This window comes from Saccostrea echinata, unplaced genomic scaffold, assembly GCF_033153115.1.
Source record: "Saccostrea echinata isolate AGI-Se365-2 ecotype Australia unplaced genomic scaffold, CSIRO_AGI_Sech_v1 ptg000023l, whole genome shotgun sequence".
Taxonomy (NCBI): Eukaryota; Metazoa; Mollusca; class Bivalvia; order Ostreida; family Ostreidae; genus Saccostrea; species Saccostrea echinata.
Window position 1 is genome coordinate 13,569,692 of NW_026889772.1, and position 27,386 is coordinate 13,597,077.

General features: G+C 32.5%; 1 protein-coding gene across 2 annotated transcripts; it reads left to right on the top strand.

The window, feature by feature from the left end:
- Positions 1-8,457: 8,457 nt before the first annotated feature.
- Positions 8,458-27,270, top strand: LOC133191509 (D-beta-hydroxybutyrate dehydrogenase-like). 2 transcript variants are annotated; one of them, XM_061327259.1, is made up of 9 exons: positions 8,458-8,505; positions 12,621-12,789; positions 20,332-20,453; positions 21,141-21,266; positions 21,554-21,657; positions 22,174-22,246; positions 25,713-25,774; positions 25,985-26,035; positions 26,936-27,270. In XM_061327259.1, exons 2-9 carry the CDS (start codon positions 12,626-12,628, stop codon positions 27,026-27,028), a joined length of 795 nt encoding a protein of 264 aa, XP_061183243.1. In that variant the 5' UTR covers positions 8,458-8,505; positions 12,621-12,625; the 3' UTR covers positions 27,029-27,270. The 2 variants fall into 2 exon arrangements, with proteins under 2 accessions (XP_061183243.1, XP_061183244.1); XM_061327260.1 differs by lacking the exon at positions 8,458-8,505 and adding an exon at positions 8,881-8,934.
- Positions 27,271-27,386: the final 116 nt, after the last annotated feature.

The following is a 27,386-nucleotide window of genomic DNA, read 5'->3' on the forward strand; positions in this document are numbered from 1 at the left end:
AAGAGCTCCAATTTAAATTTCAAAGAATTTCACTGAGAACATAGTATGACCGATTAGCTAGGGGTGTCCACACTGTGGCTCGAACCTATAACCCTCAGATTTAAAATCCAACGCTCTACCGACTGAGCTAAAGGGTTAACCCACTAGCTAGTGCTAGTAGGAGCGTGGCCTCATTATATACAACGCATAGCCACTTTTAACTCTGTTACAATAGAAAGTTACAGCAACATGAATATCAAACAAACAGGTATCATATCATCTTCATATCTGATGATTGAATAATGTAGGAACTTGTATTATTTATATATAATCTGAATTTCATCTTCTTTGGTTAACAATTAAGAACGTTATAAATACTAATAACCTTAGCCAATCAGATTTCAGCAAACGTGCATGCGCATATTTCTAGATTTCTCACATAAATATTCTTTTTGTGCCTTATAACATATGACAATGTCTTAAATTTCAAAGAATTATAATTAATAGTAAGAGAGATACAGCCTATAATGTATTAACCAATCAGATTTCAGCAAACGTACGTACGTTTATGTCCTTGCATTTAATTTTGATAGATCTAAGCATAATGTAGGAATCTATTATACCCATCTATATTCTAAATTTCATTCTGTTTCGTTGAAAACTCAAGAGGTTATATCCATTTATAGTTTCAGCCAATCAAATATCAGAACACGTGCATGCGCGTCTTTTTCAAGAATTTATGCATAACATATTGTAGAACCTTATGTAGAACCTTAAGTTATAATATATACGTATATCTTAAAATTCAAAGAATTTTGTCAAATTCAAGGAAAATATTGAGATTTTTGTTTCAGCCAATCAAGCAAAGCGCATGTGCATGAATTCATCCTAATTCGACCATATCATCTTTTCTACACTATTAATATACTAGTATCTTTATATTTTGAATTTCAAAGCATTTCATAAAAATGTAAAAGTTAATTAATAAAAAATGTAAAAGTTATAGCTATATCAAGTATATCTGTCATTTTACTCATTGCACGCGCACTCACGTAAAAATGCACACAAAATGACCCTCGTTCCGCACATGTATACAGCATGCTTGTTCACCCTAAAAAGGATTCATCTCAATCGGATGAGTAGTTTCCAAGAACACTCGCAGACAAAAAAGTACCGGAGAAGGAATTTTGAAAAAGAAAGTAAAAACAATATGTTCCCAAACTTCGTTTAGGGATCATAATAAATACTTCACTAATTAATAATAAATGAGTTAAGACTTTTCAATACTGGCGTCTTTCATATTTGAATTTCCAACGACAGGTGCTTTAAAACGAACAATTTGATTGGTCGATAAAAATGTAAGCAAAGCTATGGTTGGACAAGAAGGAAAAGAAATAAGCCTATGAGAATCTCATTATGGGTTGAACTCACTCTGAGGCACACGCAAGGAAATAAAGTCTGGACCAATCAGAGAACACCAGATTTCCTGATCATTTAATAATGCGAAATATAAACATAGCTAAAAGTACTATATACGCTAATGCCGAAATTATACAACTATATAGTCATTATAAACAGCTAATTTCTTCGATATAATGTTTATGGATTGTTAGATAAATCAAAACAGCATGGATTTTGTCATTGGTACATGTGTAGTATCCTAGGATGACAGCTTAAAGCCATCGCAGAACTGTGACTATTGTCAACATCGACAAAAACCTATCGACGTTAGTGTCAAAATTAAAACGACTGTATCAAATAAGTAACTAAAGTAACAGTTTATTTTATTGAAATGGGTATTTTAATTGTTGTGCTTGAGAGTTTACATAGCTGTATAGCGAAATGCTATGAAAGTTTTAGAGGAAATAATACTTTGGTTATTATAGTTTGTTTATGCCACAAAATGAGGTATGAAATAGAGAACACTTTGTCAAAATTAAATTTCTTCCAACCAGATGCTAATATTACAAAACCAAATGTGTCAATATAATCTATTTTTATTTATCAAAGACAAGATATATCAATGCATCAAAGCAACAGAAATCATGGCGTTATCTCAGAAATCATTAAAAATTACTGTTTACGTAAAGATATCCGAATTTATCCTTAAAATCATGTATTTTTATTTCAGGTCTATGCAGGCCTAAAGCACTGTATCACTTTCTCCATATATTAAATTCTTTTGGTCTAGGGATTTTTTAAACTGTTCTAGGTGCCCCAAAATTGAAGGGTGTGTTATTAGCATATATTTGTATAATGACATGACAACATATTCTGCGGTTAAAAAATGCTGGCAAAAGTATGCTTTTATATGGATTGATATTGCTGTCTAACAAATAAAATCCTTCCACTTATGTTTCACAGATTATGAATGCTAGTGCTCCTGCAAAATTTTGATTTGAGTTAGATAAGTAGATTGTGACATAGAAATTGGGTTGTAATTAATTTATCATTCTATATCACTAAAATATATTTGACACATGTATGACCTTCACATTGCTTTACATCATTTTCTAATTTTATACTTACTGGTCATTGAATCAACAAGGCTAATGCTAGTAAATTAGTGCTAGTTCCAGTTCTTATTTCATAAGAACTATATAAAGGCGGAACATCAGGTACACCTATTTATTCATTCAAGCGTCACGCTCTATCTACTGAATATCAGGAATAAGTTGAGCTGGGGGAAAAAGGATATCCTTTACTAGTAGATTAATTATTTTTTGGTGCACTTTCAGATGAATAGACTTCATAATAAGGTAATCCCTTTTTTCTTCTTTTTTTGTTTATTTTCAGTTGAATGATAAAAATGCTTAATATTTGCCCTCAATATAAATCTTTGGTGGAGAAATTTTTAATAATGTTCTTTTTTTGCAGGTTTCAAATCAATAAATATCTTCCTCAACTGTGACGTCATAAGTAAGGCATGACCTCAAAATGGCTTAAATTGAAAATTTCAATGATTTTTTGAAAGAACTGATGTTTTTATGCTGATATTTTGATTGGAAAATATCGAGCGTAGAACTAATTAAATATGATCTTTTGAGATGATTTGTAGAATGATATCAATGAAATATGTGAATATTGCACTTAGGCTAGCCTGCACTTTGATTACTATAGTCAAAATTAAACAACTTTTCTGCATTTTGTCTTCTATAACAGGAAATACAATGTACAGTGTAGTTTGTGACGTCACAGATACAATGTGATATATCGAATTCTACTTATTTAGATTTTTTAAACAATATATAAAACTGTGCACATATCAATAGATATCAATAGATTTTCAGAAATTGACTATTATAGGATCAGGAATATATATAGTTCTTTACCATATACCATATATAGTTCTTTATACACGGTATTTCGGTATCTTTATAAAGTGCAAACTATCACATTAATCGAAATTTGCATTAATACATACATGTACTTAATTCTTTTGCTTAAGTTAAATAATTTTTGAAATATCAGCATGTGCTAAAATAAGTATATCACTATAAACTTTCCTCTCCGACAGCATTATGTAATCTGCCTTGTAGAACAATTACATTATGCCAGTTATGCTTAAGTTATTCACGGCCTCAGTAGCGGCCGATCTATCTGTGGTCGTGTTAGAATGTACACGTGGGGGAATTTTCATTGGTTCAATGTAACATTTCCTTATTGATAACATACCAAAAAAAAATCAATGTTATTTTAAAAAAAAAATATAAATGATTGTAATTAGGTTTCAATCTGTTTTTTATTTCTCATCAGATATTTACTAATTTATGATTTTACTAAAAGTTGTTACATGAACTGCTTCCCAACATGGGAGTGCGTAATGAGTTTTTGGATATTAATTACAATGCCAAAATGGTTAATAAATATTTGAAGTTAATTATGTTTTGAATGCATAACAGTTGTAAATGACACAATGATATATTTTTTTGCACTTCACATTTATTGTAATACATGTCTATTACAATCAAAACCTAAAAAAAGATCCAGGGTATCAGCACGTTCAAAGTTTGCACGTTCTTTTTGTCAGAAATCAATTAAGACATTCATGATAATCTTATATATATATATATATATATATATATATATATATATATATATATATATATATATATATATATATATATATATATATATATATATATATATATAATTTATAATACTTGTTTTAATTTTGATGAATAGTTAAAATGCACTGAAAATTAGAGTATTAAAATATTTAGAAATGTAAACAAAGTATACAGTTTTGCAAGAAAAAATATCATATTAATCTTTTTCTACTTTGAAATTTATTTTCTTTGGATTCTTTCATATGGAAATACTTTAAAATAGAAAACATTTTTGTGGCCGATTTGATGCTTTGCATTGATTTCACTTGTGAAGATGTGTTACTTTTGAATAGATTAGCATGTTGACACTAAGGTACTATGACTAGTCATCACTATATGGTTTAAAATGACATTTTACAAATGAATACAATAATGGTATTCAATATGATGTCTACTTTTTCAAACGTAATCATAAGCTAAAGATTATTGTGTAATGCTAATATAATACAAGCAATTGTGACGTCACATATAAATTATTTATTGATAAATATATTATTAAATACATCAAAACAGCATTGGTTTTGACATTAAAATGCCCCTGGATGTGATGACATCTATAAGCCAGCATAAGAACTTTTTATTTGGTTCAAATACAAAACATATTAGCAAAAGCAATAACTCTAAATGAGTGGATCACACAATAACATTCAAAACTCTTTCACTGCGCAGTAAAAAAATACCTTTTAAATGTTAAATAAATTATAGATTTCGTATCATTTAAAATAACAAAAAAAAAAAAAAAAAAATTATCGTTATTAAACATTTTTCACCATCAAATTTGGCGTTGGAATCATGATGACTGCTGGTGCAATCGAATGAAGATGTTAATGCCAGTATAACGAAATTTTTGATAATATGGACGGAAATTGTGAAAATTTGGTAATTGCTTTAATGCCACAGAATGATGCATTAAATGCAGTGCACTATCCAGAATAGTAAGCAATTTTTGTTAAAGATTAAATTTATCTGTATTGAAATTACAAAGCCTACTATATCAAAATAATCTTTTTGATTTATCAAAGACTGGATCTATAACTTACAGCATGAAAACAACATAAATCTCAGAGTTATTTCAGATTATTTGCAAATAAATAAATAAATAAATAAATAATAATAATTTAAAAAATACTGTAAAGCGATGACTATAAAGATTCCAAACTCTATCGTTGCAATTCTTTGATTCAGTGGAATGTTTTTCTTTTTCAAGTGAAAGGCCGTGTAAAGCAGAAATCATTTATTTCATATATTAGAATAGTTTACCGTTAGTAATATTTATTGATTTTTTTTACATTGAACATCTATACTTATAAATTAATAAATTTTGCAAATAAACTCCGAAACGGGTGCCCCAGAGTTCTTACTAACTCCTCTATGAATACACTAGATAAAAGATGATGTCCGTAAACTATATTCAGATTTCACTTGCATAGTAAGTATCGTACTGTGACGATGCGATTATAACTTTCAAGAAAGTACTCGTCACTACATGTTTATGGATATTTATTCATGAATTCCAAAAAGTTACATACAACTCGCTAAAACTCTAAATTCAGACTCGAAACTAACATACACACAAATCTCATCTCTTTCCCCCAAACTCCTCCCACATTTCTAAAGATAGCCAATGAAATGGAAAAAAAAAAACAGAAATTGTAACATCAAAAGAAAGATGGTTGACATTAATTTAGGAAGAATTCTCAAGACAGGAAATGCTCAACCTTTTATCTCTACGCCGAATGTAAAACTCACAATACGTCATTGATACTGTGGGACAGGAGGGGGAGAGATGTCAAATTGATAAATATAATACAGATGCTGAAACATCAAAGTAAAATTAAAATACATAAATTCATTCCTTGACAGTACATTAAATTTAAAGTCTAATTTCGTTTTCTATAAACAGCCATGAAATAGCAAAAACGTGAGTTACACGCAATTTTTAATGAAACTGACAATAAGCAATCGTTTATTTATTTCATCACTGAATAATACAATCAAAACTTGATTTAAATAATATAATTTAGGAAATAAGTTGTGATAACTGATTAAAAAGGGAAATATGCAAATTATTTTCGTCATTCACCGATCTTAATATTGACTGAAGATTGAAACTTCTAGAACATCATATAGCATCGAGCCCGATGTTAAAAGAAAAACGAGGCCATTATAGGTGCATGAACATAAAAAACTTTTGTGTGAATGGTCATTGAAATAATGTCAAATCATTGATAACACTATAAGTTGTGAATATATTTATATATCGAAAGACTATTAGCAGGTTTTCCTAATAAATTTATCGGTAAAATTAGTATATTCCTCACTGAGAGCATAGTGGCAACGAACCCAAAGTACAAGTTGTGCTCGGCCTATTCATAGGGCGTTAAAAGCTAATGTTTACAAAAAAAAAAAAAAAAAAAAAAAAATTCCATTTAACATTAAAATGTGCATATTCGCTGCTTTTATCCTTGACAGAAATGAAATAAGAGCACCTGAGGTACAATATCCGCAACATAGTATTTCACAATAAACGTAAATTAATGAAATTGATATTTTTCAAGTTTTTACAAAGGGGGATGGTGACGCACATCTACTTCTGCTCCAAAGCTAACTGCGGGATTTTGAACAAAGTATTTCTTCCTGCTATAAGCCTGTAGGCTGTAAGTAGAAACTACAATATATATTATTGGAATTTTTCTATCGGTAGTGGTATAAATTCAATTCCCCGCGCTTGCGCGGGATTTCATTTAGTATCATAACATATCCAACGCACTCATTTAAGTTTTCTAATGAGCCCAAACATTGAAAATTATGTTTTGTGAGTTTTTTTTTCATGAAATTAGCCTGTATCTTGACATGAAATATATTTACCAGATATGCAGGCAATAGAATGTATTCATGCTAAGGATTTTGATGAATTTTTGAAGAAAAAGAACTCAGTAATCAAGCTCAAAAGTCCATTTAAACAATGCAAAATGGGAATAGAGCAAAGACGGGGCTGTTAAAACATCAGAGTTGGGATCAGGTGTCATGGAGAAGTAAGCACCCTCTGACGACCAGTCAGTCCTTGTCAAGATAAGGCAAACGGAAATATCCACAGCCAATTCAGTGTAAAAATAATGGCCTAACCATTTGTATGAAAAACGTTAATCAACGTTGGACTTAATGATAGATTGTATTTACTGACAAGGCCATTGGATCAACCATAAAATTTGCGAACTGATGACGCTCAACGAGAGTATATATCCTTGTTTCATCAACATATTTTTCAATAGCTTGCCTCTTTTTATAGATTGTTCGTACGTAGATCTTGTTCTTGTTTATGGAATGAACTCGGAGACATAAATGGTATATTGTTACATAAATAAGGGAAGTTAGAAAAATTGAAGTCATCATATTTATCATAAAGTTTTGTTGTTAGATTACCTTTTTAGTCTTTTCTAGTAAATTATCCAAATATGACACAGATGTGTCAGACTCTGTGGTATCTTTTATTTAGAGTTCAAAGGGATACATATTTATCTAATCAACGTAGGAATAAAAATGAAAATTGTTTATTGATAAAACGTCGTCGATATACTAGTATCTAAATGTTGAATTGAAAACCACAGCAAATGATTTCTTCTTTTCATGTAGAATTTTTTTGAATAAATTCTGCTTCATATGCATTCAAAAATAAGTCTGGTAATACATGTAAAGGAGCACAATTAATACAATGGGAATTACGATAGATTGTTGGAAGACTTGATCTATAAAATCTTCATAGATATTGTCAATCAGGAATTCAAGCATCTTTTAAATATCAACATCGGAGTATTTACGGGTACAATCAGAATGATTTTTAGCAAAATGATTTTGCAAATGACCAATGACAAAGTAAGTAAATTTAAGAGTTCCATTTTTATTGAAAATCAGCTGTCTGTGATGTCAAAAAGCCTGGACTTTAATTTATCGTGGGGAAAGGTTGTATAAAGTGTTGAAAAGTAGAACGTTTTGATGTTATTGATTTTGGTAAGATATAATTTGATGTGAGTTAAGCATGTAAACAGATTGTGACGTAAAATCGAGTTGAAATAATTAATCATTCCACGTCACAAAAATATATATGACACATGTATGACCTTGCTTTACATAATTTTCTAATTTTGTACTTACAATAAATGTTCATTGATTCAACAATTTTACAACGCAAAAGCTGGTAAATCAATGTTAGTTCCTGTTTTAATTTCATAATAACTATAAAAAGGTTGAACACGTGTATCTGTTTAAACTCCTTCATACAAGCGTCACGCTCTATTTACTGAACGCACGCTGTAGGGTTGAGTGAACTGGGGAAGGGAACTAAATAAAATTGGATGGCATATAGATTACTTTACTTTCCTGATTCACTTTCATCAAGAGACTAGTCTTCAAAATAAAGGTAATCCCTTTAATTATTTTTGGTTGAGTTATAATTGTTAAAGGTAATCCCTTTAATTATTTTTGGTTGAGTTATAATTGATAAAAAATCAACTTCTTTATCTTAATCAAGAATAAAAAGTTTGAACAGGATTGAACGTAAGAATATATTTTTAAATGAAGTACACAAAAAATGAACGATTTTCAAAGTACAAGAGCAGACGAACATGTCCTGCTTGATGCTCTACTAACAGCCTGTCTATTCATCGAGAGGTAAATTTATTCAAGTTGTAATGTCGATCGATTTACATTATGTCCTTTTTCCGAGCAAGTCGGCCGTTGAACTATTTTCAACGGATGTTGATGTCTGAAAGAAAGTCATTCCATTTTTTACGACCTAGTTTTTTTTTCTGTTGAAAAACATTGGCAACGTACGTCTTATTTTTCCGAGGTAATGTAAAACGTTCTTCTAATTTTAGATTTCTGAAATATTTTCATATTGTTTTTAAGGCAATATTTTAACTTTCCCTACCATTGTCTGCTTTAGTCGAAGGTCAGATTTTAATATGTTGACAGGCTATAATATTAAATGAATGTGTATGCAAAAATATAATTGACAAGTAAAACAAGAACCTTCATTAAGACATGTAACCTCTTTGTTTGTTGATAACGATAACTCGTAAAGGAAAAATATTTTAACATCATAAAATAAAGTTTATGAATGTGGTTTAATGAATCAAACTTTGTGTGCATGTAAATTATGACAGTTTTAAATCTCAAGAATGCTTAGCATTTCTTTAGCAATAATATGTAAATTCCATGTCAGGCCTAATGTATTTCTTTTGCCAATAAGGGATTTGCAAAACTGTCATCTCCACATTGCTTCCTCAGCTTTAATATCCGAGTCGACTGTGTGCCGGATTTAAAGGAAAGTTACTAAGCTTATATCTTTTATTGTCTCTTTTGATTAATATTGTATGCTGTCTAGCCTAGCTTTGCAGTTTTTTGTTATGTAGAATATTGGGGGGGGGGGGGGCACAGTTCAACGCAATACAGGCAAAGCATCGAATACAGTTTTTGTACAGGATACAGAATCAGAGAGTGATGGACTGTGGAATATCTTGTCCACGCTAAACTTTTTAAGACAGGAATTAGAATTGTATGGAAATTCTAATTTAAAAGCCCTCTTTTTGTCAGTATTGACAGTATCACGAAAATTTAAATCACAGTTGATAAACTCTAAGACTGTATGAACTTGACAGTCTGATGGTCAATATATAGGGCAATCTAGGATCTAGAATCCATTTTTTCAGAATTTGAATGTTATTGACTAAATTTTACCTAGTTTATTCTCCACCGCCTTCATCAGCTAATTGTTTCTGATTTACACCACTCCTCACAATCAGTGTTTTAGAGGAGTGGAGCGGATGAGAATCACTCGGTGAAAATGTTTTTAAATTAGGAGACAAAAAGATATGCTATTATTATTTTTTTCATTTTCTGAAGATTTGCTCTCGTTCAAATCTTTAAAGTTCTAAGTAATATTTTGCATTTTCACAGTCATTATATTTTCAAAATATTTTGTAAATTTGTGAAAACATCATTTGTGATAATAATTGTCATTATGTTTTGTGTATTTGCCTTCTTTACATATCAAGATATTCATATCCTTTTGTAAGAACAAATTAATTTTAAAATAACAAAAAATGAGATAATGACACTTATTATTCACATGAAACTACACACAGCTTTTTCATAATTTTTCGCTTAGAAATAGATAAGATTTCTTATATAAAGACAAAGAAGAAACCAAAGTCTTAACTAGAAACATTAACAATATTATCATGATTAAAGCATTTACAAAAATACTGCATTTAGTTGAAAGTAACATTGAAAGTTTTCGTTTCAATAAAACCATTGTTGACAATGGTTTTCTTCGAGTGGAAATTTTCAATCTTACCTTCAACTGCATGCAGTTTTTATTATATAGCTAATAAATAGTATATAATAAAAAACTACCAAAAGTCTAGAGAATTTTAGCGTTCAATATCTTGGCGTTTTATTGAACGCTGAGTTTGTACGAGCTATTGCGTATATGAGTATGCCCGAAACATTCCGAATACGAGCGTTCAATACCGAACGCCCCGTTGTAAACAAAAAATGTCGTCTGGTCAACCTCTCAAAGGCAAATTTATGATAGGTAGTGGCACTTAGGTAAGATATGTTTATTTTTACGCAAAACTGAAATAACAGTTTAATAATTTAATAAGTAATAGCCTCAATAAAAGCTCAATGTGCATACTGTATGTGTACTTAAAAAAGCGGCTTTGGCGCAGACAACGATGCGCTTATTCATGAATACCACAAAGAAATCATTTATAAATACAATATTCGACACAAACATGTGTAGCGGTAATTCATGATTTCGCCAACAGCTCCATACCCAGTGATTGCGCTAAATTTTGAATACGCCAGTTGATGTACACGTACAGTATCATAACGCTTGGTAGGGTTATTGGAATGATGCGATAGGCCTATTAAACACTTACAGGACAGACGTTAATTTAACGACGGCGGACCTAATCCATTTCCGCAATAGATTTTTTATTCAAATCTTAATATAAGGTAAAGTGAATTTTGGTGAGTTAAAATCAATAAAAAAGTCATATGGTCATCGATGTAGATTTTTAATGGGGAGCGTTTCAAAAGTTGGCAATGGAAATCGATAATTACTATAGGAAGTAATGGGAAATTGCCAGTGTTGGGTATAAGAGTGATCATTGAAAAAAACTCTGCAATAGAATTTTTATTCATATTAAAGGACAATGTTAACAAGACAATTTACCAGCAAATTATGCCAAAAAATAAATGGGTCATTGGCTTAGATTTTTCAGGGGGCATGTCAAACTCAGGTGTAGGGCACATTTTAGGGGAAATTTTCAATGAAAATACCTTGGCCAAATAAATCATTTATTTATAAAACCAACAAATTAATATAAATTGAAATATTTACAATATTTTTGAATTGAGAGAAAACGTTTGAATATCTTTAAAAGAATTTAAAATGTATATTTTTTATCTTTTGCAATACATCATTAAGTCAATTTGATTCAAGGCATATGCGCAGTTTTCTGCGCAGTGGCATGAAATTTTGAATGTCCGTCGTCCTTAAATAATGATACTGAAAATTCGTATTAATGTGAGTTATTTTGTTGAAATAATTAATATAAATAAATGGGAGATGTTTTAGCTATATAATAAAGGAGTTATTGAACTTATATTTGGTGAATATTGGCACTCGTTGGCTGTACAAATGCATTCACAAGCTCGTGCATTTGTACAGCCAACTCGTGCCAATATTCACCAATATAAGTTCAATAACCCTATAATACCGAATGTCTTTTACAAATACAAATGAATGTGAAGTGCACGCGCATAGTTTCCGCGCAGTCAATATTTTTCTTTTGGAAAAATCAACCGTCGTCAAGCAATGTTGACTGTTGCTAAGTTCTATCGCGCTGGAGGACGTGGGTTCATCATTCAAAGGGTGAACAGTGTTTTTTAACAAATGTTTCTCGACGAACCAAATTCACGTTATTTACTTGAAAGCAGCTGTTTTCTCACAGAAAGACAAATAATTAATAGATAGCCAAACATGTGAATAAACACACCAAATTCTACAATATTTCATATATGTTCATTGACGAAAAGGCCTTTCATTCAAACGGCAGTATTTCAATGAATTATAGAGGAATCGATAGTACTTCAACGAAATAAATTATTTTTCTGACGAAAGCAACATCTTCAAAGAGTTCTGAAAACCACTGGCTTAATGAATCTGTGTAGATCGTGATTACTGGACTCGTTGATAAAATCCAGACATAGTCTAGAGAATCGCCTTGATTAAATGAGTTGTTTTTTGTCTTTGAAATCAGGCTGGGGTTGTCTGCTCAGGTAATCTAGATTTAGGGCAAGATAAACAGCGATGTATCTAGTGTAGTTTTCACCTTTCCTGTATTTATTTTCTGTATCCCTTTAATTGCAACAATGCTATTTTGAGTCATTTTGACGCAGTATCCAATATAAATTGGTAGAAAAGACTGGATTTTTCCGATACGTTTCATGCTTTTGTTGCAGGGAAAATGACTCTTTGTCTGACTGGAAAGACAGCTCTTGTAACGGGATCCACTGGAAAGCTAGGTAGAACTGTTATCAAGGATTTAGTCCAAGCCGGATGTTTCATTATAGCAACAGACCGTGTCCCTAGATATTCTGTTGATGATCTCTTCGAGGAAATGAATGCTGTGTAGGTATTGCATGTACTGACTTAATGAATAATCTGTATATTTTTCAAAGAAGGACTGATCTATTTTAATAATTTTGTTAGGCTCATTAGCTTTACGTTTTGTATCATGAATTAATTGCAGTCTGCAAAGCTGTGAATGTGAAATGTATAATTATTATTAATAAATGTGTAATGATTATAAAGAATATTAGCAAGTTTACTTTAACCCATTGATGATTGATGAACACTTGAAAATCACAGAAATTATAATGACATTTTGTCTGTGTATAGAATTATTCTATTAAACATAGTCTGAAAAATTGTGAATACCTTAACCAGAGAATTAATTTATATATAAAATTATTTTGATGTGAATGTTTAAAAAGATTTTCTCAAGAAAATTGGATAGTCAAAAAGTTATGGAAATCTGTAAAACAGTTTGTGCACGCTTAATTACGGTCTATCGGGTGTACTCTGGTGAAGTGCGATTTACATAATTGAACGAATTAATTACCCCTAATTAATTACGACCAAGCAGTAAATCGTACATTGTCTTATTCTCTCAAAATAGCGAAACTATACATGATAAAAAGAAATTAAAGATAATATGGAAGGGCAATTTTAAAATATGAATCTGGATGTATTATAAATTTGGAAATCTGATAAAATAATAAACAAAAATGTAAGCTGTAAATATTTGGGTAGGTTGTTCCAGAATTGCTAATGCGAATTAACGGTAAAGTTTACACTATATAGAGAGAATGAACTTGTTAGTTACAATCCGGAATTGGGTCTAGTTCACATTCATCCTGGTGAAGTCATTCAGTTTGTTAATACCATTAGGGCGGAATGACTTCAGCCTGTGCATCCAGAACTTTTCCTTGCCTTTTCTCTGAGCGTCTGTCCATCTTGGATTATGGTCAATAACCACTACTGTCATGTCCTCCCATTTGTGACCTTCAAGGTTGAAATGTTCCCCAACGGGTTCATTAAGTTTTTTGGTCCTAATGGTAGAACGATGATTATTGACTCTCCTGCGGAGATCTCCTGTTTCACCAACATACTGTTTGGAGCAAACTTTGCAACTGATGAGATAAATGCAGTTGTCTGTTTGACAGGACAAATTCCCTAGTATTTTGTAGCTGCGGCCTGTAACGGGGCTGTTAAAGCTGTCTGTGTCAGAGCTGTGCTCACAGAGAAGACGTCTTCTGTCAGAGCAAGTTTTAAAGCCCCCGTTAGGTAATGGATTGTCCAATCTGGTTCTTACTACCATGTCCTTTAGGTTCCTCGGGCGTCTGTATGCAGCCAATGGGGGCTCCTTAAAGACCTCTGCCATTCGTTTATTCGAGTGGAGAATTGGCAGGTTCTTTTGAAGGATACCGCTGAGGTTCTTGAGGACGGGATGGTATGTGGTTACCAGAGGAACCCTGCCGCTATTGTCTTTTTCCTTGTAGCGTAATAGGTTTTGCCTGTCATGTCTCGCCATCTCATCAATAGCAGTTTGTACGGTGCGGGCATTGTAGCCTCTCTTGCATAAGTGGGACTTCAGGAGACCACTTTGTTCCTGATATAAGGCAGGGAATGAACAGATGCGCCGAATTCTGGTGGCTAGACCCTTAGGCACACCCTTAAATGTGTGTGGGGGATGACAGCTAGTTGGCATAAGATACAGATGGGAATCAGTGGGTTTCGTGTGGAGACTGAACTCGATTTCACCATCAGTCAGGGTAGATGTAGTATCTAGGAATATGTTTTTCGAATTAGATACGTCTACTGTAAATTTGATAGACCGATGAAAGGTGTTGGCAAACGAAATGAATGCCTCGAGGCTCTCGTGACATTCCACCCACTTCATGTCTATATCGTCAGTGAAACGCAACCAGCTTAGGGGCCTACATGGTGCTTGAAGTAGCAAGTTGCGTTCAAGTCTGCCCATGAAAATATTGGCATAAGATGGTGCCATTTTCGTACCCATAGCAGTGCATTAAACTGCAGGTAATGCTCTCCATTAAACATGAAGTTATTATACTTGAGAACATGTTCAAGGAGCTTGGCAAGGGACTCGGTAGAAGAAATTTGTATGGATCTACTATCCCAGACTTCTCTACAGGCTTCGATACCCTCATCGTGCGGAATATTGATGTCCAAACATGTGACGTCCATAGTCTCGAGAAGGGTATGATCTGGAAGGCCAGTAGAGGGCGTCTTGTTAATGTAGTCCGTGGTGTCCTTGAGATAGGATGGCAAATTCTCTACGTGTGGACGGAGATGTTAATCAATGTATTCAGAAATTTTCTCCGTGGGGTGTCCAATTGCGCTAACTATAGGGCGACCTGGCATACATTCTTTGTGTATCTTAGGAAGCAGATAAAATTGTCCTGGTCTACAGTCAATAGGATTGAGTGTCTCATAGACGTTGATACCAATCTCGTTTTTCTCAAACATTTCGTCAAGAGTTTTGGTGGTGGCGGTGGAGAATTCTTTAGTAGGGTCAGAGTCCAGTTTCTTATAGAAACGTTCGTCTGAGAGTTGTCTATGGGCCTCCGCCATGTACGTCTCTTTATCAAGTACTACTACTGTAGAGCCTTTGTCTGCTTTCTTGATTACTATGTCATCCCGATTCTTTAATGATTGTAAGGCGGATCTCTCTTCCTTACTCAAATTGTCGGGAGCCTTGTCTGGCATTGAAAGGAGTTTCTCTATGTCTTACTCAACGGCGTCAATATACGACTCAAGGGCTCCACATTTGCCCGGTGCAGGTTCCCAGTCACTTTTGGGCCGATAGAGTTTGTGTTCCTCTAAGTCGTGCAATTGTGGCTGAGAAGAGTCATATGAGTCAACTTCGGAGTCTTTTCTAGAAACTTAAAGAAGTTATTTCAAATTCCACTTTTTGAAGATTTTGGGTATCATATGACCTTTTAAGAAAGTGAAAGTTTATAAAGATCTCATGGATTATTTTTTTTTTATAAAAAGTCCAGAAATGCATGAACCACGTGAGGCATCCTTCCAACAAGTGGGTGAAACATACATAACGATTACTTATACATATAGTGTGCTTCTAGTACGGGAATTTTGAATTAAAATGTTTAGAAAAAGTTTTTTAAAAAAGTATTTTCCGTCATATTTTTCTTTATCGTGTAACCTAATTAGGAGACAATCAATACTCTGGATTTCTTGATTCTTACTTTGTTAATTAAAAAAAAAAACCTTCACATTTCCTTAAACGTGTATGGAATAGGAATCCTAATTTTTAACTGTTTGTGTCTTTCTGATTAATTTCAACTTGGTTTAATACTTTTTTTTGCATGTTTGGAATCAAACGAACTGTTCTTTTTCAAATTACCTTCACAACATTGACTTTTCATTTCATAAATTATTCTCAAGCAACTTAAAACAAGAGAAAGAACACGCTGTATACATTGTATATCGCTGCAAAATTCCAAGCATTTCACATTTCATGCATTTGTCAAATTGCATGTGTCAAATGCATAGTGTAATAAGACCGAAGAAATGAAATGTGTACAATGCCTGGTTTTTTTTTTGCAAAGGAACATATAATAAACTCAAAATAATCATCGAGTGGTTTTTAACATTTTATGGTTTAAATGTGACCATATGCTATGATATGAAATCAAAACAGGATTATATTTTTAGGTACATCGCATCATAAAATATTTAACACTCCAGAATTTATATAGTCTAAGAGGCGATATTTAAAAGAACCAAGAGAGGGAACTGAAGAATTGAAAGATAATTCAAAGATGCAAGAAACTCATGAAAAAAACCTTTCATTTGAGAAAACCGCATAAATTTCGGTTCTGCAGCGATTTTTTCATTGCATCTGCTTATTATCTTGAAAAGTGAAAAGCAAAATGCTGCTTTGCTAAATTAAAATATTAGCAGTTTTTTTCTGCAGCATTTTAAGATTATTTTGGCTATCCATTTATTACAAAAACATTTACAATTTTTTGCAATATATTTACATCCACTGAATATCATTTCCTCTATTTCTCAAGAGAACCATCAGTCAGTAAACAACACAAAGCATATCACCTCTACAGCAGTGGCTCTGTCATAAATGAAATATACAATGACGTAAATATCAATAATACAATATTTAATCTACTTAATCCTACTTTAAATGCTAATTTGTACAGATATAAATATAAACAATAAAATGTCTTTCTTTGTTAGTACGGGAATTAATGACTAAAAATGTGACTAAAATTATGAAAATCATTACAATACCTTAAAAAAAAATAACGCTTTTATCGGGTGTCAGTAAATACAAATAGATTTGTATTAACTGCCACCCGCTAAATTTAAATTTACAATATGACGAATTAATTTAACAACTATACTCAAGTTATGTTATATAATAAGGGTTACGACAGTTTCCGCTGTATAAAACGCAAAGTGGCATATATAAAAATGAGTAAACTGTTCCAATGTAGGTTAAACAAAGGCACGTAGAATCAGGTGTGGATGGTCTGCCCCCTCCTTGCACCTTTTTTTTTTAAAATCATAATGGCTTTCTGTTAATGTACATTGAAAGAGCATCCCCTACTATTCTTTCTTTCTTTTTTGTATAATCAAATTTTCTGATGTTAACGTATTCAAAAAAAAAAAAAAAAAAAAAAAAAAAAAAATCCTTGTCAATGAAGTAGGGAAGATAAAAAAAACGGTCAATCGGTTCTCGAACACTTTTTTTCTACTTCAACATCCAAATCAAACCTGGCTTATACGGAGAGGGCATTTAAATAGTTTGTATATGTTGTGCATGTGCTATATGCAAACAAGTTAGTAATATCCTTACAAGGACATATACTGTACTAGATTTCGGACACATTAATATAAATGGATTTTTCCCTGATTACATCATCGCATAGAATCTCATTCAACTATTTAAATGAAGCAAATAGTAAAGAAATAGAACAAAATAAAAAAGGCGGCATATTCACCAAACAGCTGGAAGGGAAAGACGTAGACCGTAAACTTATGTCATCCGTTTACGTGATGTCTTCTATTGGAGTGATGTGGTTAAAAACTGTCAAAACTAAAAGCTTAATAATTGTATCTTAGAGTTTATTATGCATAAAATATTTCTGAGAAATGTTGGTGAGATCTGATAGACTTTACGAGAACTTGAGATCTGTTTGTAGAAATTTGATTTTAGTAAATTTTAAGTCCTTGATTTTTCAGCAAATACTGCATGGGGAATCAAGGACTTCTATCTTCTACAGCAAAAACAATAGAACTTGATGAAATGAAATGACTCAATTCAGTTAATTTCATAGACGTTTTATTTATTATGTGAAAATGGTGAAGATAACGAACAGCGATCGATCTCAAAAAACCTACAAACAATACAAATCTGTGAATAGGGCATAAAACACGGGCCCCCAGAAATTCCAGAGGTGGGATCAGCCGGCTAGGAGAAGTAAGCGTGCCCTGTTTACCAGTCAAACCCTCAGAGCCGTATGTATTGATCAGGTAGACGGAACATTCCGTAGTCAAATTTGTTATAAAACAATGACCTAACACATCAGCCGAAATACGACACAATGATAGGATATACATCGTATTTCTTAACAAGGTCATTTAACGTTGTTGAAATCCCTGTAACATGCCTGTCTTTTTATTTTTATTTTATTTGATTTTATTTTCCATTATGCCATTAAATCTGCATTAACAGTTTCCCCTTATTTCTTTTTGATAATTATATAATCATTTTGTGCACCTTATAGATGTTTGTGAAAGTTATTTCTAATTTTATTTCTAGATGCAAATGTCTACTCTACTTTAATTTGTGTCTTATAGAAGAATAAAATAAATAATTTTGCTTTTAATCTGTAGTTAAGATATGTTGTACATCATATCAACCAGCATCAAACAATCACATATGTGTATATAACTTTAAATATATTCCAGTGAAAAATAGCTCAATAATAAAGGTTATTTGTGGTGGAAAATGTTATTTGAAACACAATCAAATAAAAATGAGTTTCATTTATACAATGACCTTATCAGCAAATACAGTCTATCATTAGGTCAAATGCTGTCTGACGTTTTTTAGCTCACCTGAGCTGAAAGCTCAAGTGAGCTTTTCTGATCACATTTTGTCTGTAGTCCGTCTGTCCGTCTGTCTGTTTGTCCGTCTGTCTGTAAACTTTTCACATTTTCGACTTCTTCTCCAGAACCACTGGGTCAATTTCAACCAAACTTGCCACAAAGCATCCTTGGGTGAAGGAGATTCAAGTTTGTTCAAATGAAGGGCCATGTCTTCTTCCAAGGGGAGATAATTAAGTATTGGTGAAAATTTGGTGTCATCTTTTAAAAATCTTCTTCTCAAGAACCCTTGGACCAGAAAAGTTCAAACTTATGTGAAACCTTCATTACATAGTGTAAATTCAATTTTGTTCAAATCATGACCCTCGGGGGTAGGGTGGGGCCACAATGGGGGATCAAAGTTTTACATAGGAATATATACGAAAAATCTTTAGAAATCTTCTTCTCAAGAACAACAAAGCCACGATTAGTCATATTGATGTGGAATCATCCTCAGGTAGTGTAGATTCAAATTTGTTATAATCATGACCCCTGGGGGTAGGGTGGGGTCACAATGTGGGATCAAAGTTTTACATAGGAATGTATACGAAAAATCTTTAAAAATCTTCTTCTCAAGAATAACAAAGCCGCATTAGTCATATTGATGTGGAATCATCCTCAGGTAGTGTAGATTCAGGTTTGTTCAAATCATGACCCCCGGGGGTATGGTGAGGCCACAATGTGGGATCCAAGTTTTACATATGAATATATAGGAAAATTCTATAAAAATCTTCTCAAGAACAACAAAACATGATAAGTCATATTGATATGGAAGCATCCTCAGGTAGTGTAGATTCAAGTTTGTTCAAATTATGACCCCCAGCCCCCCCCCCCCCCCCCCGATAGGTTGTAAGACATCTTTAAAATCCAATTTTCAAGAACAGCAAAGCCATGATTAGTTATATGAATATAGAAGCATCCTCAGAAAGTTAGGATTCAATTTCATTCAAAACATGGCACCTGGGGGTAGGGTATGCCTAGAACAGATGATCAAAGATTTACATATGAATATATAGGAGAAGAAATAGGCTGACGAAGAACAGCAGGGCCATATTGACTCAGGTGAGCGTTGTGGCCCATGGGCCTCTTGTTTTATACTATAATTGTTAGGCTATTATTTACACACTGGAATTCCTACGGATTTTTTCCGTTTGCTCGATCATGACAAGGAGCACCGGTCGACAGGGGATGCTTACTCCTCCATGGCACCTGACCCCGCCTCTGATATTTTGGAGGTCCGTGTTTGCTTTCCCGGTTAGTATTATTTGAATGGCCTATTAGCTTGAATTACCGTTCGTTGTCTCCTTATTGTATTGAAGTCAACGATGTCATTGAAAACAAAACAAAACAAAAAAATTAATGAAGTCGTGATTTATAATTTTGCTCTACGCTTGAGTTGATGACAGTTTTCGTTGTATTGAAAGAAACTTCTTTAAGAATTGGATTTTTTTTAAGATCTGGGGAAAATATGACGTACATATCATGTGACCTGGCATCAACAGAGGATATCGAAAAGATGTTCAGGGAAATGGACAAAGAGCGTCCCGATGGCGTTGATATTTTTGTAAACATTGCAGGTAAATAAAAATTGCAAAATTATGAATAGTCCCTCAAACGAAAGGTTTTCATAACATGTTTCGCAATATATAGACATATTCACATTTTTTTCTTAATGTCTTTAGAGTTTTTAAATAAGAAAGAAGTTTCCTTTGAATATTGTATACATGTTTTTGATATATATTTTATATTTTAATTTTATTCTGCTCCAATGAAAGTTAAGATGTTGATTCAAATAATTAAATTGCTATTTTTATTTATGCCTTAAATTACAATCGTGACTTACAACTACTTTACCGTCCTCCGTCGTCCGTCTATCGTAACCATCTATGTTTAAATTGAATCAATTTTAACCAGATTTGATGGAAATTCTTAAGCTTTGAAAAGGGAAAAACTTTAAAACTTCGTAATCCCTGCCTTAACCGGATTTATTGTCGTTCAAAAAAAAAAAGCAATCCATTTACGTGTTATATTGAGAAAATTATTATTTATACATCGTGAGCATGAGGTATTCTTTAGCAAATTTGTCAAATTCATATCTCATGGATTTTAAGGTTCAAGTTGGAACTAAGTTTGATATTGTGACATAATTATAATTTAGAAATCCATAATAGTCAGGTGATCAAAACAGAGTCTCTTGTTTTATACTAATAGTAAAATCTGATAAATATAATTAAATTGGTAACATTTATATTTTCATTTTACAGCATCATTTTGTTTTGGGTCCCTTGTCGAAGACATAACTCTGGAACAGTGGTCTAGGGAGATTTCAATTAATCTCACATCGGCATTCATGATTACACAATATATTATTTCCAAAATGAAAGATAAAGGTAAAGTTTATTGGAACATCTTATTTAAGGAATTGGTCTTGATACAATTTTTGCAAACCTTACGAATTGATATAAACTCCAATGATAAATACTCCCCTTTTTTCAAAATAGACTTACAAAGTGAGAGCGTGTATTAAACAACGTAGCAAGTATAAGCTGTGCTTTATATACTTAAGCTGAACAAATATAATTTCTCATATAACTCATCCCTTTGAGTCAAGAACTTCTTTAAAAGGCCGATTTCTCATGTCATTGAGTATGAAATGAATACATGCTTTCACACATAGGTTGGGGACGGGTCATATACGTTTCCTCCCAGCTTGGATTAACAGCCATACCGAAAGCGGCAGCTTATATAACCTCCAAGGCCGGACTCCTGGGTCTCACACGGGTAAGTATTGTCTTATAGTTCAGGGACCCTTGAATAAGAGAAATACATGCGATTCTCATTGGGACATCTAATCAAGATTGAGGAGGTGTGTCATGAAACAGGCAAATGGGAAATTCAGACTGAAAGTTTTATTTAAATAACACAAACACACTTTTCTCTCAAAATTCAAATATCTTTGCTAAAATAGGCGCCTCTCTTATTTTAGAAGAGAAATATTTGTTCAATTAAGCAGCTTAATGTTTGGCCAAGTCACATAATTTGATGAAAATTGCGAAAATGCATTTTACAGTTCAGCATATTTTTTGAAAAGTTTTAGAAATGTATAAATTTTTCTTACTGCAGAGTTTTTTGGGATATTTTCAAGAATGTATTTTTACAATTTAAAGACATAAAATTTCTGAATTACATTTCCTTTGAAAGAAATATTTAAAAAAAAATACCAGTATAACTCTTCTGTCTGGGAGGTAAGAAAATTTGTTTGTGGTATGTATCTTTAAGACTAACCTTCTGTTTTAGGCGGTAGCTGTGGAAGTAGCCGACAAAGGGGTGACGGTCAATGCTGTGTGTCCAGGCCCAATGGAGACTGGATGTTAGTGAACTAAGTACTGAGATCTTTCCAAATCTCCGTGCCTTATCTTTCATTTCTCATGACCAGGTCGACTCAATATATCCATTACACACCAAAATTTAGAACTCATTTACCAAATATTTTTGTGGAATGTTAATGAAAATTCATAAAAATTTATTGCTTGAGAGAAAAATGTGTATAGTGGTTCAGTCGCACAAGGACAAAACAAAATTTAAAAATCCAAGAGATTAATGTTGCCCACGTTGTTATAAATGAGTCTTGCAATGTATAGGAAGAATGTTAAAGACACATCATTGTAAAATTTAAGTTAAGATACATTTGGTTAAAATGGAATTTTATTTGTTTTGTTATAAAGATCTTTCACTTACAGTACCAAGCAGACCCAACCTGACACAAAGCAGTCCCAGAGCAGTCCCGGGGACTGCTTTCTGGGACTGCTCTGGGACTGCTAAAGCAGTCCCAGAGCAGTCCCACAGCGGTCCCAGAGCAGAACCACAGCGGTCCCAGCGGTCCCAGAAAGCAGTCCCAGCAGTCCCAGTGGGCGGGGTTAATTAATTTAATGGGCAGAGCTTACTCAGAAATGAGATTACCAATAAACAATGTAACTATAAAAGGCGGTTGAAATTGATGATCCATTTCTTTTGAGCAGTATCAATTCTCATGCGAAAGTCATTTTTGAACTGTTAAAAAATCACACTACGCGTACAGAAACAAATAATAAATATGAACAAAGAAGACGTTCACACCTACTAATAACATGAATATTTAAACACAGTTTTGTGATAATCAATTTTTCACCAAAATAAATCAATTTCTAAATTACTGTGATTGATATTGGTTTCTATATTCATTTTTTTTAAATAGAAAATTAAACTTGAGTTATTTTTTTTCTATCAAAACTAGCTTTAAATAGGCCTTATAATTATAGAGCAAGGCCGATTTCCATACTATAATCTGAATGCAGTTTTCTTAAGTACTGAAGCTTTTGAAAAATTCTTTGTGTATTATATTTCAGTCATGATTATTTTCACTGACCTGCCAATTTAATTATCGTTAGATTATCTATGTAACAGAAAACAATAATACTTTTATTATATAAACGTTTGAGTATACATGTGTAAATCACGCGAATGGAACCCTCAGATTATGTTCAAAATTAATTAATCCCGAAATAAATTTATACACATTTATTGAAACGAAGATTTTTTGCAGTACATAGATTGAAATTAGTGTCATTGTTGACCAGCGTGTTCAGAGATGTGTAACACTGATACCCAAATAACATGCATTGACTTTCTGCTAATCATGCCCGAAGGCGATTGAAACCTCAGGTGTTGACACAATTTTATACATTTGTATTGCTTTTTATTAATCGGCCAGGAAAACACAAACAAATCAAATAAGAAATAAGTCACAATTCCCAATATTTTAAAATGTTTATAAATTTACTCTTTTAATAACTTGTTTATAAATCAGAAACAAATTCATAAATAAATCCTCCAATAATTGTTAACAAATATAATTGTTTAAATGACTGAAGAATGGTAGAATAATTTTATTTCATGGTCATTTAATAAATTATTAGGTTTTATTTGAGGGCGGTAAAAAAATAGCGTGGAATGCTCTTTTTTAGCATGCATATGGTTTTAGCTTTTTCAATTAAAAAAAAATCCAGTACAGTACGTCCCTCTGAATGTCTTATTGAAATGACAAGTTTGTTTGTTTGTTTTTTTGTTTGTTTGTTTTTAAATAGTGCTAATGCAAACTTTGAGTACATTCCGTAACTTGACAGCATTAATTAATTAAATAGGCCTCGATATTTTTTTTTTCAAACACCTGTATTAAAGTTTTAATTAGCATTCATTAATTAAATAGGCCTAGATATATATTTTTTTTCAAACACCTGTATTAAAGTTTAATTTAAAAGATAGAAGTCATCTCCTGATTTCCCTTTTAACAACTTTCATTTTTTAAAATTAATTCTAGACTACAGTTGTGTAAATTGTATACAGCCCCTGAAGACATTTAGTAATTACTTGTATATCTATCTCTACTTATTCAAATGTTGTAAAAAATCCTTGGTTTTTTTTATTCTTTATCTTAAACACCTCTCTGCTGAAAGTAAACAAAACAACAACAGGGAGCCTGCAAATTCAGAATACACAAGGGGCGGAGCTATAATGTCACTCAGAACCTTTTTAATGCATGAGTGAACAAAGCAGTCCCAGAAAGCAGTCCCAGGGACTGCTGGGACTGCTGGGTCTGCTTTCTAGAGCAGTCCCAGAGCAGTCCCACAGCAGTCCCAGAGCGGTCCCAAAGCAGTCCCGGGGACTGCTTTCTGGGACTGCGTAGGTGTCAGGTTTGGTCTGGTTGGTACTGTATGTGTTCCGCGGTTTTCAATTGCGAAACATATCCATATTCATGAAAACTGAATTCATGTACGGTTGGTGGTTACATTGAAAACGATACCTTCTGTTAACATTAGCATATTTTGCTCTATGAGTTAGGGTGACCGATTTTCGAGTATTCTGCAATTAGTCTGTTTACCTTCATGCAGATATTAAAGCATTCTAATAAAAATATGTCTGAGATAGCTTTCAATCTCACTTCTACTATAATCTTGCCAATTAATCGTTAAGCAACCCTTCAATGGTATCTGGTGACGTCTCATATGACCGAAATAATCTTGTAATGAAATGTATGGAGATAACGAACAGTATTCAAGCTCAAAAGTCCATTAAACAATACAAAATTTTGAAACAGAGCAAACACGAACCTCTAAAACATCAGAGGTAGGATCAGGTGCCATGGAGGAGTGAGCATGCATCCCCTGCCGACCGGTCACACCCGCCGTGTGCTCCTTGTCATGATCGGTAATAACGGAAAAATCCGTCGAAAATTAAGTGTGGAAATAATCGCCTAACAATTAGTATGAAAAACGTCAGTCAGCATTTGTCTTATTGATAAATTGTATTTGCTGACAAGGTCATTGTATCGACCATATAACTTACGAAATGACGACTTTAAACGAGACTGCTGATATTCTTGTTTCATCAACTTGTTTGTCAATAACTTACATCGTTTTAGAAATTGTTCATACGTAGAGCATGCTCTCGCGTATCGAATTAACCGAGAAATATAAACCCCGTATGCAGGTGATAAAGGTATATTGCTACATAAGTAAGGGACATTGACGATTGAAAAGTTAAAGGCATCACGTTTATCATAAAGTTTAACTGTTAGATTAACATTAACGTCTTTTCCTAGTAAAATATCCAAATAGGAAACACATGTGTCAGACTCTGTGGTATCTTTTAAGGGACGAAAACCTACAACAATTTATCAATCATTCAATCAATCAATCATCAAGCATTCAATTATTTTGCAATTGTTTCCACTCGAAGCTCATGTATTCCTAGTGTCTATTGTTTATATTGCTTTAATTCTACTTTTCCTTTATAACTAGTTGTTGATGATGTTGTCAAGACTCATGCAGTTGATAGGAATATATCAATTCAAGATGCTAAGGTAATTATATCTACTTTTTTAATCTGATAAAACATCAAGTTAAAAAAAAATGAAAAAAAGCCATATGACTATCTAATGAGCATTTTCATTGTCATTACTAATTAGACATCTTTTAATGTAAATTGTAAAAAAAAGCATAAAATATTCACAATGTTATTTATAATACTTTATTCATAAATGCACGAAGAGTTAATTCCTTGTCTATTTCAGCAACTAGTACAGACATACCTGCCCACTAAGCGTTTTTCTAGTGCCACGCAAGTAAGATATACTATATAGGACTTTCTTTATCCTGTTATTATATAAAAAAAATCTGGTTGAAACAAGCTAAATGTATTTGATTGGATAGAAAGAAATTATTATTATTATTAATATATTATTATATATCCATCTGTTTAGTATTTGGATTTTTTACTGACTATAGATGATAAGGACCAACAAACAACTAAACTTTATGACAAACGAAATGACTTCAGCTTTTCCATCGTCAACTTTCCTTTTATAGTAATGTTCCACTATCACCTGCATATGGTGTTTATGTCTCCCAACTTAATTGATGTTCAAAAGCATGAGCCGAGTACGATAAATTTTTAAACAGAAGCAGGCTACTGACAAATATGTTGATGTTTTAGGGATTTCAAAGACCTCGTTTAATATCAGCATTTCGTATATTCTATGGTCGTTATAATGACCATGTTGGCAAATACAACCTATCATTGGGTCGTATTTTGACTGACATACATTTGTTTTTCATACCAATTGTTAGTCCTTTGTTTTTATACTAAATTTTACTACGGTTTACTCGGTCTACCTGATCAATACATAGGGACTCACGGCGGGTGTGACCGATCTACAGGGGGTGGTCACTCTCCACCTTATCTCAACTCTGGAATTTATAGGGGTCCGGGTTTTATGCCCTGTTCACAGATTTGTATCGTTTATAGTTGTTTTTTTTTAGATCGATACTGTTCATTATCTTCATCTATTTCATTTTATGTAACAAAATAATGTAAAGACATATAGAGAGTGCAGTGCAGAAACTGAAAACAGGAATAGTAATATGCCTCAACAGCTTCTGTTAAATAAACTGTAAAAAAAGAAATTCTATGTAGAGAAAGTTTATGAATAGTGTTTTTCTGTTTTTTTTTTTTTTTTTGGTAGATATCATCATTCATTTTATACCTGTGTTCACCTGGAGCAGACAACATGACTGGAACGTCTACTTCAATGGATGGAGGTGTGAATGCTATGTGAAAATGACTACATTTCATCAACACTTTTTAAAGATAATTTCCGGTGAATTACATTGACTTTCAATTTTAAAAATATCAATGCTCACAAATCCTATGATGCGTTTTATGAGGAAGTGGCTTTCGTATATTTAATGTATATATTCTTTTAGGACGATGAATTTTGGAGTTGATGCTATAGTGGAAACAAATCATTTCATTGTTTAAGGATAATTGTCTTGTAATGAGTGAATGAAAAAAAAAACCCTGCACATTTTTGAAAGGTTTGAATGTTTTAATAAAATAAAATAGATTATATAAAAAGAGTATAACTAATTTTAATATAAGGCTACTTGCTTCATCAAATAATGTAAGAAAATGTT

Excerpts from the sequence above, each read along its gene's own strand:
- LOC133191509 (XM_061327259.1), top strand. The coding sequence starts at position 12,626 with ATGACTCTTTGTCTGACTGGAAAGACAGCTCTTGTAACGGGATCCACT. Across the intron at positions 12,790-20,331 it reads TTCGAGGAAATGAATGCTGT|ATCTGGGGAAAATATGACGT; the intron begins GTAGGTATTGCA and ends ATTTTTTTTAAG. Across the intron at positions 21,658-22,173 it reads GACTCCTGGGTCTCACACGG|GCGGTAGCTGTGGAAGTAGC; the intron begins GTAAGTATTGTC and ends CTTCTGTTTTAG.